General features: G+C 41.7%; 1 protein-coding gene across 1 annotated transcript in view; it reads left to right on the top strand.

The window, feature by feature from the left end:
* Nucleotides 1-1,620, top strand: part of LOC306924076 (NACHT, LRR and PYD domains-containing protein 12-like) — a gene marked incomplete at both ends in the record, with an annotated part of 28,950 nt that extends 27,330 nt beyond the window's left edge. Inside the window, one exon of the mRNA XM_079502417.1 lies at nucleotides 1,058-1,620. Within this exon, the coding sequence (XP_079358543.1) occupies nucleotides 1,058-1,620 (563 nt within the window). The remainder of the gene's footprint in view (nucleotides 1-1,057) is intronic.
* Nucleotides 1,621-16,530: the final 14,910 nt, after the last annotated feature.

Below are 16,530 nucleotides of genomic sequence, written 5' to 3'. Positions count from 1 at the left end.
GATACATACACTGTGCTATATTGGAGAGGCCACTGTGTGTGTGCGGCTGTGCGCAGCGCTTTGTTTGACATGCTCCGTATTTGAGCGCGTGCACCTCCACCAGCCCCTGTTAACCCCCGTCCCCCCCGTCCCCCGTCATACGAAACGATAAATCGACTCAACTTCGACTTTACTGTCTGACAAGTCGACTTGGAAAAATCTCAAGTCGTTAATGCCCTATTACACACACGCGCGCGCGTGCCTGCCAGCCAGCCAGCCAGCCAGCCAGCCAGCCAGCCAGCCAGCCAGCCAGCCAGCCTGCCTGCCTGCCTGCCTGCGTGCGTGCGTGCGTGCGTGCGTGCGTGCGTGCGTGCGTGCGTGCGTGCGTGCGTGCGTGCTGCATGGTGATGTGTTGTGAACTTGTAGATCTTATTTATTATATGCAATATATTTATTATTAATATATTTCCATTCTGGACACGTCATTATAGGTGAACATTTTACTGAAAATAGCAGATCTACAAGCTCACACTGCATAGATCTGATATTTTTAAAATAGTGGTTTCTGAACAATTTGAACCCCAATGTGTTGCGATCTGAGCTTGTAGATCGAGTGCCTTCATTATTATTGATGTGTGTGTGTGTGTGTGTGTGTGTGTGTGTGTGTGTGTGTGTGTGTGTGTGTGTGTGTGTGTGTGTGTGTGTGTGTGTGTGTGTGTGTGTGTGTGTGTGTGTGTGTGCGTGCATGATTGTATGTGCGTACATAGTGAGTGTACATCCATCACCATGTGCTGTGAACTTGTAGATCTTATTGTTGTTGTTGTTGTTGTTGTTGTTGTTGTTGTTATTATTAACCAGATATATTCAAGGTAATTATACAGCAGCTGAACATCATACAGAAAATGGCAGATCTACAAGCTCACAACGCACCGCAATGCATTGTGAGCTTGTAGATCTGCCATTTTCAATACTATTTGAAGCAGTGCGCATAGTGGTTAATAAGTTCAATGTTGTATATTATTATGAAGTTGTATGTGATTCTAAAGTGGTGTTGTGTTGTGTGTTGTTCTCTCATCAGATGTGTGTGAACTCACACTGGATCCAAACACAGCATACAGAAGACTCTCTCTGTCTGAGAACTACAGGAAGGTGACACGGGTGTTAGAGGATCAGCACTATCCAGATCACCCAGACAGATTTACCTTCTGGGACCAGGTTCTGTGTAGAGAGACTCTGACTGGACGGTGTTACTCTGAGGTAGAGTGGAGTGGACTGGTTGGTATATCAGGGACAACCAGAGAAATCAAGAGGAGAGGAGGCGGTTATGACTGTAGGTTAGGATACAACAACGTGTCCTGGAGTCTGAGATGTGATGATGATGACAACAGTTACTATGTCTTTCACAACGGGGGGGGGACTAAACTCTCTGTCCGTCCCTCTGACTCTGTCCTCGGTCTCCGTCGCTCCAACAGAGTAGCAGTGTACGTGGACTGCTCTGCTGGCACTCTGTCCTTCTACAAAGTGTCCTCTAACACACTGACACACCTTCACACCTTCCAGACCACTTCCACTGAACCACTCTGTGTTGGGTTCAACTGCTGGTGGGTGTCTGGTTCCTCAGTGTCTCTGTGTCAGATCTAGGAGGAACAGTTACACCATGTGACCTGGATGCACTCATGCACACACGCACACACACACAGCACACACAGCCCTGAATGACCATAACAGGTCTGTAACTCTGAGAGTGATCTGACCTCATCAAACCCTGTACACTCAAGACACGCTCCATATGTGGCCAGTACAGAATTCACTCCATATGTTGATCTGACCCCCACCATGCCAAAGCGCCAGCTCTCGCCCAGCAGTCTGCTGTCACCCAGGAGGATGCATTATTATTAATATTATAACTCAACCTTAATTGAATTCACACTTCCAGCATGATCAGATGACCCTGATCAGAAGCAAGACCATCAGTTCAACACAGACAAATGGATGATAGTGATTCATCAAAGTCCTTTAGTTTATCAGACAGTGGATGGATTTGTTTTTACACCCTGATACCCCGACCAGGACAGGCTTCAGACGCCCCTCCATAGGAGACCAGTGTTGTTTTTGATTTTAGTTTTAGTCATAGTCTCTTCAATAGTTTTCATTTAGTTTCAGTCACCCGGAATGTTTTAGTGTTAGTCTAGTTTTAGTCGACTAAATATCATAAGATTTTAGTCGGCTAAATCTACAGTTGATTTAGTCAACTAAAATGTATTTTGGCGGGCCTTGATGCCGTCATTTTTACACTTTCTGAAAATAGCCGATCTACAAGCTCACAGCGCGTCGCGTGCAGCGCGGTGCGTTGTGAGCTTGTAGATCTGCTATTTTCAGCATGCAACCTAGTGTAAAATGACTTATACTGGATCTCTTGTCCACTAGTCCCTTCCTCACATTTTAGTCTAGTTTTTATTTGTCGACGAAATTGTCAGCACATTTAGTCTTAGTTTTAGTCATAGCTTCGTTTTCATTTAGTTTTCATCGGTGGAAAAAAGGTAGTCGACGAACATTTTTCGTCTTAAGTTTTAGTCGAGGAAATCAACAGTGGATCTGAAGTCATTTGATTTGGCGTTAGGAACCCGTTGCTGTCCACCACAGGGCAGTGTTTATGCATAACCTCCCGCATTAAAGGCATATATCTCTGCTGTCTGAAGGAAACCCCAGAACTACATCTTTGAGGTTTTTGATTTTTTTCTCCATAAACCAGTGCTATTGAACACCCTTTACGTCTGTGTGTTGTTTCGAAAATATTGAACCAATGGAAAGTAGTAAAAAACGCATTGGACCCTCAAAATGTCTGCTAAAGCAACTAACTCCACCACCTCTCATGGAAGTAATTGACAATATATAACACCAACTTTGATGACGCTTTATTGCTTTGTTTTAAAAAGAATCACACCCGTGTGAACTGAGTGGTGTAAGGTATTATATAGCCTGATCAGCTCTGATCTGACGTAATGTCTGACGTAATTAAATCACACCCGGGTGAACTGGGTGACCGTAGCGACCATGCTCATTTTTTGGTACGAACAGACAGACAGACAGACAGACAGACAGACAGACACGTAAACTAACAAAGTTTACACCACTCAAATATAAGGTTTTCTTAATTTCCTGAAAAATGTATATTTTTCATTTCCTGAAAAATGAACATTTTGGAGTTATGAGGTTTCCTCCCGACAGCAGAGATATGCTCTAACGCTAACCACTACACTAGGACGGCCCGACCGTAGGTCACATTTACTGTGAAAACCTGCATCTCTGTGTGTTAGTCACGCCTCCATATATGGTCACGCCTCCTTACATCACACCTCCATACATGGTCACGCCTCGTGACATCACACCTCCATACATGGTCACGCCTCGTGACATCACAGCTCCATACATGGTCATGCCTCGTGACATCACGCCTCCATACATGGTCACGCCTTGTGACATCACACCTCCATACATGGTCATGCCTCGTGACATCACACCTCCATACATGGTCACGCCTCGTGACATCACACCTCCATACATGGTCACGCCTCGTGACATCACACCTCCATACATGTTCACGCCTCGTGACGTCACACCTCCATACATGGTCACGCCTCGTGACATCACACCTCCATACATGGTCACGCCTCGTGACATCACACCTCCATACATGGTCATGCCTCGTGACATCACACCTCCATACATGGTCACGGCTCGTGACATCACACCTCCATACATGGTCATGCCTCGTGACATCACACCTCCATACATGGTCACGCCTCGTGACATGTCATGCCACCATATATGGCCATCTCTGAAGATCACAACCTCATCTAACCCTGGATAACCATACATGGAGAAGACTTCACCTAGATCTGCATATGGAGCCGGCCAGCAACTCTACATCTGACCTCAAACCTCAAACCCATCGATCTCCATATATGGAGCTGACCTGTTCTGACATTCCATATGTTGATCTGACCTCATCAAACCCTGTACACTCAAGACACGCTCCATATATGGCCAGTACATAATTCATTCCATATCTTGATCCGACCCCCCCCCCCCCCCCCCCCCCCTCATGCCAAAGCGCCTTTTTTAGGGCGAGGTCGCTTCTCGCCTTCAGGGCGTCTTACTGTGTATATATTAAACAGTGTAATTGAGTGTATTTACTATGCAAATATTCTCATCACATATCAATTGATATGTAATGTTGTATTTTTTAATTATGATACAATGTAGTCGTGAAAAATATGTTGCGTTGAAGTGTCCAATCCGAACTGCTGTCTGCTGCAGATAATTGATTTTATTCATGTTACTCAATGGAAGAGATTTCTTTCTTTCTTCCTTCCAGACAGTACTGTATCATACTGTGTAACCTTTTCAATGAAAAGTTATTTTTGCTATAAATATTTCACTGCATGTTTCCAATAACCATTCTATGTGGGGTTTTTTGTTTGTTTTTTGGAACTTCTCTAAACTCTATTTTGAACCAGACTGTCTGCCTGACACACCAGAATTATATTAAATTAAATTCAGATTGTTGACGTCCCTATTCCTTGTCTTTATTCTAAGCCATATTGGCGCACAGCTCCACTATTCCTAACGATAGTTGAAGCCCAGTGGCCATACATTTCACACAAGCGTCTTAAGTTTCTTCTTCTCAGATATTTGGGCTTGCAGCTGCGGTCACACTTCCACTTTCTAGAGGTGATAAAGCATCTTCTTATACTCTGTCTTGTTGTGAACATTTTGTAGTGGCTCTCTGAAGTCTATAGGCTCTTGTGTACATTCACCAATATTGTGTATTATGCATACTTGGAAGTATTGTGATGCCTTGCTTCAGACCCTGCCCTTTTACCCGTCTGTAAAACAATCACCCTTTCCAGACCACGAATGCAGCATTTACTATGTGGCACTCCTTTCCATGCCATGCCGGAAGGCAGCATTCGGGAGAATTGCTTTTGAAATCCATGTCGTTACACCGCATCTCCACTAGCTAAAGAGTGCTGGGTTGCGCCCCAAAAATAGCTGATCTACAAGCTCTCAATAGCTCTCGATAGCGAAAACATTTTCGCTATTGTTGTCCAAAAGTGCCCCCTTACAGGATTTTAGCCCCTGTCCCTCTAACACTCTGCATTCTGCTCAGACTCTAAATCTGATCTGGAGCAGCTAGACAGGGATTGGTGATTTCACACTGGTCAGCTCGTCTCGTTTCAAAAGGCACATGACCCATTCAATATCAACATTTACTTCTTTGAGCGGGGTCCGCACGTAATTCCGACTGAGCATTAGTCTGTGTCATATCCTCTCCAGTTGACATGATTTCATTACAAATATGTCAATACATCAATAATTAAGACTTGCATTATTTTGTAGTAAAAACATTATATTTGTTTAATTGTATTCAAGTGGGACGGTTCGTGACACTTAAAGTACATTTATATTATTATTATTAGGTCATAAGAGTTAGCTGACCTAACACAGAAAAGGAGACTCTAAATCTGATCTGGAGCAGCTAGACAGGGATTGGTGATTTCACACTGGTCAGCTCATCTCGTTTCAAAAGGCACATTTACTTCTTTGAGCGGGATCCGCACGTAATTCCGTGGACATTAGTCCATGTCAGACATGCGCTGCTCCTGTGCTTGCGGTTATGGTTAGTTTAGGGTTTGAGGTAGGTTGTCGTTTGTCGGACCATGAATGACTAGTCTGAACTCTGAACTAAGTACTGCACCCCTTTGAGCTGCTTGGAATCTGGCCTCAAATCCTAAGCCTTTGGCACCCTCTAGCTGTAGCAGCAAAACACATACAGTACTAGATAGAAAGATAGATGGATAGATAGATGGATGCTTTGCCCTGGCTTGCAGACGTTCATTTTGTACTAAGAAGCCATCAGGAATTCAGGTTACAAAGAAATAGGAACACAATAAATACACAATACATAGACAGATCACACAATGCATTGACAATACTACACAGCTCCTCTTACAGAGAGCATGATGGAATAGGCTACCAGTCACAGTTCAAGAGGCATCACATTACACATGTTATGCACAGAACAGAGATGGGGTCTGCTTGTTCACAAGTCCTGTACTTGTGGGGACAAATCATGTTCAAATGCTTTTTCAGGATTTCTGACTGACAGTATAGTGACCAACCGTTATTGAAAGTGACATTCACATGAATCACTAGTCGTTTCCACCCCCCTTCACAGCAAGACTATACTTTCAGGGATAATTTCTATGGTTTTCAACTTGAGAGATGAGTTGTTGTTTTTTTAAAGATGTTTTGGGGTATTTTTGTCTTTGATAGATGACAGTAGGGTCTGTAACTCTGAGTGTACAAATGTACAAATGCATTTGTACACTCTGAGTTACATTAACATGGATTTTACAATATAAATTGGGGGTCCCAGAGGTAGAAATGACATTAAATGGGGTCCGTATAGACTAATGCATGTCAAACTTGAAGGGGTCCTTGAAATTAAATGAGTTGAGAATCACTGCTAGAGCCGTGAACATCTTCTCTTATGGGGGTCCGGATCCCTGGCATATATTTTCAAATGGGGGTCCGTGGGCTAATGAGTGTCCATTTGGGGGTCCTTGACATGAACATGTTTGGGAACCACTGTTATAGCCTAGGCTACAAAATAAATCACACCCGTGTGAAGTGAGGGGCGCTAATATATTAAAGTCTAACTAATGGTGATATAAAACAAACATTAAACGCCATTAACAATAAAGAGACAATATGACGTAATGAGGCACATTATGACGTAAACAAAACAAACATTTAACTGAAGACAAACATTAAACCTGTATATAGGAGGGGCTGGCGCCCCTCAAAAAGTAATATAAAGTAATGTAAAGTATGCATGATGACGATGTGAACATGCACCGTACATCATTATCAGACACATTCTACTTGGGCTGGCCTGCTAAAGGTTAGAAGTGCCATTTTCAGCAGTAGGCTACCCCATAAGTTATTGCTGCACATGATCTAGAAATATTGTATCCTGGCCATTCATGCAAGAAGGAGGAGGAGAAGGAGAGAGGAGAAAAAGAGGAGAAAGAGAGAAAAAAGAGGAACAGAGAGAGAGAGAGAAGAAAAATGGTGCTTTACTGTAGCCATTTATGTTTGATGTGTGCCAGATTTGGTCACCTTTGATGTTTTGGACGTGTGACAGACGGTATTCGAACCAGCGGCCCTATGTTCTTGAAGGTCTCCCATTCAGGGAGTGTCATAGTGACATAGATGCCCTTATATGGACACAGCCAGTGTGGGGAAACCCCATGCAGCTTTCAAAACACAACGTGCATTAACTGCATTTGTCACTAATATTGTTCGTTCACATGAATTTTCATTCAACAAGTTATTAATTATTATACTCATTCAATATGCTTTATAATTTGACTTGTCATACTGTCATGATGCTATTCACTGTTGCCTGTCAGTGCAGGAGATGAGCTTGTTTATAATAATAAATATAACATAATAATGATAATCGCTAAATCAATTAACTGTATACAGTGCTGTATACATCCTGGTTATTTGGCTCTACTGCCAATGTGCATGGGTTAGCCAAGAATGAAAACATTACTTTTTAACCCATAATTATGTTTATCAGTGGCATTGAATGGGTGCTGGTTAGCTATTTTGTTATTGCTAAATAACAATGAATGGTTAGCAGTGTAAATCACTTCTCATTAATCCAGATAAGGTCTACCCCTAAGTGTAAAGAAGGACACAACATCTATTGTTTTATTAAGTGCCAGGAATGGCCACAGCTATCAAAGTTATTCATTCTGAGTACCTAGAGCTACAGTATGCTTACTATTTTATCATCATCACCACTACCATTAGATTTGATATAAAGATAGCTAAATTAATCAATTTAAAGTATCTGACATGTTTAGGCTAGATAGTGCTGTATGTATGAAATGCAGCATAAGTAAGCAACATGACTTATTGAACACACATACACACACACACACACACACACACACACACACACACACACACACACACATTGTACGATATCACAGTGGTAATCACAACACAGCGTCTTTACACTCTAGTTTATTGAAATTGTGAATTTGACATTTGATGTAATTTGATGTTTCATGCATCAGGACAAAAGTGACACAGCAAGGTTAGCATTGCAGAGAGTTGCACTCTGTATATACAGCAGAAGCTGGCTATAGTCTACCACCAATGCTTTTCCTGGTTGCTTTGTGAGTGACACTTTGCCTTGCATGTGAATAGGTAGGACAGTTGTTACATGTACATTCAGAAATGTGCAAAAAACAAAAAATGGCCAATCTACAATCTGCACAGTATGACATAATTCGCACATAAAGAATTAACCCTGGCTATAACCTGTAACCCTAAAAGAATGTGTGCATGTCAACTCATTTTTATGAAGTGTGTCCACTCTTTTACACACATTTCACACACCATATTAATTTCAACATGAATCCATTGTGCTGACTAATTACACATGATATAAGAGTACCAAATGTTGCAGTTGCATTGATGTTACATTGCTGAAACGATTATGCTAAATAGCACCTTGAAGAGATGTAAACACCAAGGCAGAGCTAACAAACAGGCTAGCTATGTTTGACTAACATTAACAATATCTGTTTTGCCACATAGCTACCATTTCATTCATCAGATGAACAGATCTGTATCTGAATCTGTTTACTGATGTTATGTTGCATTATAATGAATTGCAGCCGTCCGTAGGTGCCCTTTGAGAGCGGTTTTGAAAGAGTCAAGGGATTCGCATGTCTTAATGACTGTTGGTAGGGCGTTCCACATTTTGGTGGCATAGGAGCGAAAATAATTTAGTCCCTTGTTTGTGCCGAATCTGGGTTGTACATGGTTCGTTGCACTCCCTCTGGTGTTGTGGGTGTGGACTTCGTTAACATTAAGGAAGTATCTAGACAGGTACAGTACATGGGTATCTTGGTGTATCGAATCTTGTGGACCAGACCCATTGCAAGATGCTGTACTCGTCGACTCTAAGCCATTCCAGCCTGTCAAAGTGGGCAGGGGTGAGGTGGGTTCGGGGGGTGAGGCCAAGTAGGAGCCTGACCAGTTTGTTTTGGGAAGTCTGGAGCCTAGTTTTAAGGGCCTTTGAGGTGCTGTGGTACCAGGAGGTGCATGCATAGTCAAAGAAACCTTGTACGAGGGCTCCTGTTTAGGTCTTCAAGGTGTTTTTGTTGACCAGTGAGGAGATCCTGTAAAGGATGTTCTTTGGTTGACTTTTTGGATTATGTTGGTGGCCATTTTATCACCGGATGGCCATTTTATCACCGGTGTTTACATCTCTTCAAGGTGCTATTTAGCATAATCGATTCAGCAATGTAACATCAATGCAACTGCAACATTTTGTACTCTTATATCATGTGTAATTAGTCAGCACAATTCTTTTTTTTTTTAAATTATATTAGTTTGTAATGTTTGGGCCACCTGGAGAGATTGACTCAGTCCAGAGTGGAGGTGAACAGAGAGACAGACAGGCTACTGGAGAAGCAAGAGGAATATTTCCCAAGTCTTGCCATATTTCCTTTCTGGAGTACTTTCCTGAATATTGGATTCTACCATTGGATTTAGAGACCTTCTTTCCATTTTGGATTAGTTCCCTGGATATTGGATATTCGATTAAGGACGGACTTTGCGGAACAGTGTACAGGGTGGTAAGAGGAGACTTACCACTACACACAGCATTGACTGGGTTCCATTTTGATTTTCTTTTTTGGACATTTAAGTTTAGTTTTGGACAGTGCCAGGACACTTGGACTTTACACCCATACCCTTTGAGGCAGTTTTATTTTATTTTGATTTGATTAAGTGAACATTTTGTTATTAAACTTTATTTTGTTTTGATTTAATAAATTACAGTTAAACTTTTTTACTGATTTCTTTAGTTATTCTTATTCTGAACTGACCCACCACCTCCCTCATTTTGCTATAATTGGTTCCTTAATTGTTGTTGTTGCAACCGTTATAGAATTGGAGCCTGAACAGGGACCTGAACCCTGGACCCTCAGATTGTTGCAACCGTTATATCACATTTTAGTCTAGTTTTTATTTGTTCACGAAATTGTCAGTATATTTAGTCTTAGTTTTAGTCATCATAGCTTAGTTTTCATTAGTTTTCATCAGTGGAAAAAAGCTAGTCGACGAACATTTTTCGTCTTAAGTTTTAGTCGAGGAAATCAACAGTGGATCTGAAGTCATTTGATTTGGCGTTAGGAACCCGTTGCTGTCCACCACAGGGCAGTGTTTATGCATAACCTTCCGCATGAAAGGCATATATCTCTGCTGTCTAACTCCATTTTTGAGGTTTTAGATTTTTTTTTCTCCATAAATCAGTGGTATTGAACACCCTTTACGTCTGTGTGTTGTTTCGAAAATATTGAACCAATGGAAAGTAGTAAAAACGCATTGGACAAAACATCTTAACTCCATTGGACCCTCAAAATGTCTGCTAAAGCAACTAACTCCACCACCTCTCATGGAAGTAATTGACAATATATAAAGTTACAACACCAACCTTGATGACGCTGTATTGCTTTGTTTTAAAAAATATAAGGTTTTCTTAATTTCCTGAAAAATTTATATTTTTAATTTCCTGAGAAATGAACATTTTGGAGTTATGAGGTTTCCTCCCGACAGCAGAGATATGCTCTAACGCTAACCACTACACTAGGACGGCCCGACCGTAGGTCACATTTACTGTGAACCTGCACCTATGTTCTAGTCACGCCTCCATACATGGTCACGCCTGACATCACACCTCCATACATGGTCACGCCTCGTGACATCACACCTCCATACATGGTCACGCCTCGTGACACGTCATGCCACCATATATGGTCACGCCTCGTGACATCACACCTCCATATATGGTCACGCCTCGTGACACGTCATGCCACCATATATGGCCATCTCTGAAGATCACAACCTCATCTAACCCTGTATAACCATACATGGAACCATACTAGATCTGCATATATGGAGCCGGCCAGCAACTCTACATCTGACCTCAAACCTCAAACCCTTAGATCTCCATATATGGAGCTGACCTGTTCTGACATACAGTACAGTACCATATGTTGATCCTTCCCTACCCACCCTTCCTGTTCTGACATTCCATATGTTGATCTGACCTCATCAAACCCTGTACACTCAAGAGTCAAGACACGCTCCATATATGGCCAGTACATAATTCATTCCATATCTTGATCCGACCCCCCCCCCCCCCCCCCCCCCCATGCCAAAGCGCCTTTTTAGGGCGAGGTCGCTTCTCGCCCTCAGGGCGTCTTACTGTGTATATATTAAACAGTGTAATTGAGTATATTTACTATGCAAATATTCTCATCACATATCAATTGATATGAAATGTTGTATTTTTTAATTATGATAAAATGTAGTCGTGAAAAATATGTTGGGTTGAAGTGTCCAATCCGAACTGCTTTCTGCTGCAGATAATTGATTTTATTCATGTTACTCAATGGAAGAGATTTCTTTATTTCTTCCTTCCAGACAGTACTGTATCATACTGTGTAACCTTTTCAATGAAAAGTTATTTTTGCTATAAATATTTCACTGCATGTTTCCAATAACTATGTGGGGGTTTTTTGTTTGTTTTTTGGAACTTCTCTAAACTCTATTTTGAGCCTGACACACCAGAATTATATTAAATTAAATTCAAATTGTTGACGTCCCTATTTCCTTTATTCTAAGCCATATTGGCGCACAGCTCCACTATTCCTAACGATAGTTGAAGCCCAGTGGCCATACATTTCACACAAGCGTCTTAAGTTTCTTCTTCTCAGATATTTGGGCTTGCAGCTGCGGTCACACTTCCACTTTCTAGAGGTGATAAAGCATCGTCTTATACTCTGTCTTGTTGTGAACATTTTGTAGTGGCTCTCTGAAGTCTATAGGCTCTTGTGTACATTCACCAATATTGTGTATTATGCGCCTTATTATGATGCCTTGTGTTTTGAAGATTGCTTGTCATTGACACCATTCAGCTTGTGGGTCATATTAGTCTTGTGCAGGGAGGTGCACTGCACACATAGACATCAAAGGGGGCTCCGCAGCCCCTGCCCTTTTACCCGTCTGTAAAACAAGCGCCCTTTCCAGGCCAGGAATGCAGCCTTTACTATGGTGAAAGAAATGCAAATGGCACTCCTTTTCATGCCATGCCGGAAGGCAGCATTCAGGAGAATTGCTTTTGAAATCCATGTCGTTACACCGCATCTCCACTAGCTAAAGAGTGCTGGGTTGCGCGCCGAAAATAGCTGATCTACAAGCTCTCAATAGCTCTCGATAGCGAAAATATTTTCGCTATTGTTGTCCAAAAGTGCCCCCTTACGGGATTTTAGCCCCTGTCCCTCTAACACTCTGCACGTCCCTGCTCTTGTGAGTCTTGTCCTTTCCTTGCTGTGATGCTGTTCATTGCCTCTCAATATTACCAGCGGTTTAGACGAGCGGAGACGCATCTGAATTAGTTAGATTGTATTGCTTTTTCATATATGCCTCCTCTCCAGTTGACATGATTTCATTACAAATATGTCAATACATCAATAATTAAGACTTGCATTATTTTGTAGTAAAAACATTATATTTGTTTAATTGTATTCAAGTGGGACGGTTCGTGACACTTAGACTAAGTACATTTATATTATTGTTATTGTTATTGATGTTGTTGTTGTTGTTGTTGTTATTATTATTATTATTAGGTCATAAGAGTTGGCTGACCTAACACAGAAAAGGAGACTCTAAATCTGATCTGGAGCAGCTAGACAGGGATTGGTGATTTCACACTGGTCAGCTCATCTCGTTTCAAAAGGCACATGAGCCATTCAATATCAACATTTACTTCTTTGAGCTGCTTGGATTCTGACCTCAAATCTTAAGCCTTTGGCACCCCCTAGCTGTAGCAGCAAAACACAGACAGACAGACAGACAGACAGACAGACAGACAGACAGACAGACAGACAGACAGACAGACAGACAGACAGACAGACAGACAGACAGACAGACAGACAGACAGACAGACAGACAGACAGACAGACAGACAGACAGACAGACAGACAGACAGACAGATTTCAGGATACAAATAAATCAGAACACAATACATAGACAGATCACACAATGCATTGACAATACTACACAGCTCCTCTTACAGAGAGCATGATGGAATAGGCTACCAGTCACAGTTCAAGAGGCATCACATTACACATGTTATGCACAGCACTGAGATGGGACCTGCTTGTTCACAAGTCCTGTACTTGTGGGGACAAATCATGTTACTATACTTTCAGGGATCATTTCTATAGTTTTCAACTTGAGAATTTTTTTAAGATATATATATATATATTTTTTGCCTATAGATGACAGTAGGTTGACAGGAAACTGGGAGAGAGATGGAGGGGGACACACACAGCAGGTCGTCAGGATCGGGACTCGAACCCGCGACACGCTGTCAGGCTGGACCTGGACCGCTAGGCCGGCCCAGGCCGAGAGATGAGTTTCTAAAGTGTTTGGTCTCACTAACCACATTGAAGAGTTGTGATACTCCCTTCTGAGAGTGAAGTGGGCAGTGAATAGTGATTCATTTCATAATGTTTGCTGCCATTGATGACTGTTCTTTGCTTCCTAGTGGAGCGTTGAGGAAGGGGATGTTGTCAGAGTGTTCTCTAAAGACATAGATAGTGTTGCAGGATCATGTGGTTGGTCTTTTTCAATTTAATGCAATCTAGGCTGCTGTCATGAAAGATGCTTCATAGCATACAAATCGTGTATTATTATTTTTGCCCAATTAAATTCAAATGAGATTTATTGGCATGAGAAAGCATACGTTTACATGGCCAAAGCAAGTGTCAAAATATAATAAAAAACAGTTGAAAATGGGGTATGTTGGAGTGGGTACAGCATTGTGTAAATGTCACATTGTGTCGTAAAATGTATATACCCTGTAAAATGTATATAATATATACATTGTATATTTTATACAGGCTATAAAAACCCTTTTGAAACAAAAGGCAGCAATCTTTTGCAGTCACCTTGGGACAAATAGCAGCATTTTTTCTACAAAAATATTATAATGACCCATCATGATGTTAGAAGCTTACTGTAAAGTCAGGCATATGTCCCATGATGTTAAAAGTAGGGCCTAACATAATGAATTGATTGATCTTCTGGTTGAAACTGTACAAATGTAATGTCCCCATTGTTTTAAACAGACTGGACGAGTTGTGTAATGTGGTTAAACTTGATATATTAATTGTAGCCTTTGAGAGAAGTCATACTAATGCACAATGAATGAACTGATTGCTAGTAGTATGTTCAGAGCTACTTCCTCGTTACAATGATGGATGGATGGATGGATGGATGGATGGATGGATGGATGCTTTGCCCGGCTTGCGGACGTTCATTTTGTACCAAGCAACCATCAGGAATTCAGGATACAAAGAAATCACAACACAATAAATGCACAATACATAGACAGATCACACAATACATTGACAATACTACACAGCTCCATACTACACATTCTCCCTCGCCGTGAAGCTAAATGTGTCTAGTCAGTCACTAGGCTATGTTTACATGCATGCACCAGTACGCTATCCGGAACACTAGTGACTCAAAGTTTTACAGCCTGACTCTGGGTTATCGTTTCTGTCGGGCAGAAACCTCTTGTCTCCATATTTAAACCTATTTTTCTTTCCGTGAATTAACGCCCTACTTGATCATATTGTACTACAGAGTGACACAAAAGCATAAAAAGTAGCACATCTACAATTAAGCTCGAAATGTGGTGCAAAGCGATGCGTTTCGAGCTTGTAGATCTGCTACTTTTGCTACTTTGGAATTTGAATCGTTGAAAAAGAACAGTTTCGGACATCCATCCGACAGGGACGATAAGCTCTTAGAAGGACATCCATCCGACAGGGACGATAAGCTCTTAGAAGGACATCCATCCGACAGGGACGATAAGCTCTTAGACATCCATCCGACAGGGACGATAAGCTCTTAGACATCCATCCGACAGGGACGATAAGCTCTTAGCAGTTAGACATCCATCCGACAGGGACAATAAGCTCTTAGACATCCATCCGACAGGGACGATAAGCTCTTAGCAGTTAGACATCCATCCGACAGGGACGATAAGCTCTTAGACATCCATCCGACAGGGACGATAAGCTCTTAGCAGTTAGACATCCATCCGACAGGGACGATAAGCTCTTAGACATCCATCCGACAGGGACGATAAGCTCTTAGACATCCATCCGACAGGGACGATAAGCTCTTAGCAGTTAGACATCCAACCGACAGGGACGATAAGCTCTTAGACATCCATCCGACAGGGACGATAAGCTCTTAGCAGTTAGACATCCATCCGACAGGGACGATAAACTCTTAGACATCCATCCGACAGGGACGATAAGCTCTTAGACATCCATCCGACAGGGACGATAAGCTCTTAGCAGTTAGACATCCAACCGACAGGGACGATAAGCTCTTAGACATCCATCCGACAGGGACGATAAGCTCTTAGCAGTTAGACATCCATCCGACAGGGACGATAAGCTCTTAGACATCCATCCGACAGGGACGATAAGCTCTTAGCAGTTAGACATCCATCCGACAGGGACGATAAGCTCTTAGAAGCTGTTAAATATCATTGCTGTTGGGAAGAAACCACCCAACTCCAAAAAGTTCATTTTTCAGGAAATTAAAAATATACATTTTTAAATAAATTATTATTTCCTTTTATAAGACGCAGGTTTTGTCTTTTCTTTTGGTGGGTTGGGTCCTGCTATTTTAGCTTATGCTAAAGTTTGGTTTCAATTTAAGAAACATGTGAACCTCAATCCAATAAGCGATCTCTTTCCATTAGTCTCCAACTATCTCTTCCCTGCTTCACAGTCCGACTTTGCATTCCAGCTCTGGAGGAGAAATGGTCTGAACTTTCTGGGTGACCTCTTTGTGGATAATACTTTTGCTGCCTTTTCTACACTCACAGATAATTACAATACCCAACTCTAATTTCACCAAATTTGTAGCCTCACAATACAACTCCCTTCGTTCCCACATCTTCCGCCTAAGTCAAAGTTTGAAGAATGTTTCACTCTGAACCGTCACAGAAAAGGCACCATCTCAAGATTATACAATTTACTCAATCCAAAACCTGAACCCTCTATCCTGCAGATGCAAGGTTAGTTAGATTGAGATTGAGGACAGCACGGCCAAATGATGTTCTCATGATAATGTGAAAAAAACCATAAATAAAGATTTAAAAAAGTGATATGCCCTTTGAACACAGGGTGGCAGTAATACACAAGAAGATGAATCTAGTATGTAGTTCAACTGTTTGCATCAGGCTGGCTCTTCAACAGAGAATAGTCTTTTACTGCTGGAGCCTTCTACATTTTACACACATGGCCCTATATCTTGCGCCACCCTTATCCCTAAACTTATTTACAATTTTTTACTATT

The sequence above is a fragment of the Electrona antarctica genome (assembly GCF_951216825.1).
Source record: "Electrona antarctica genome assembly, chromosome: 5".
NCBI classification, from domain to species: domain Eukaryota; kingdom Metazoa; phylum Chordata; class Actinopteri; order Myctophiformes; family Myctophidae; genus Electrona; species Electrona antarctica.
The sequence above is the reverse complement of the archived record's forward strand: the minus strand, read 5'-3'. Positions and strand labels throughout refer to the sequence as shown.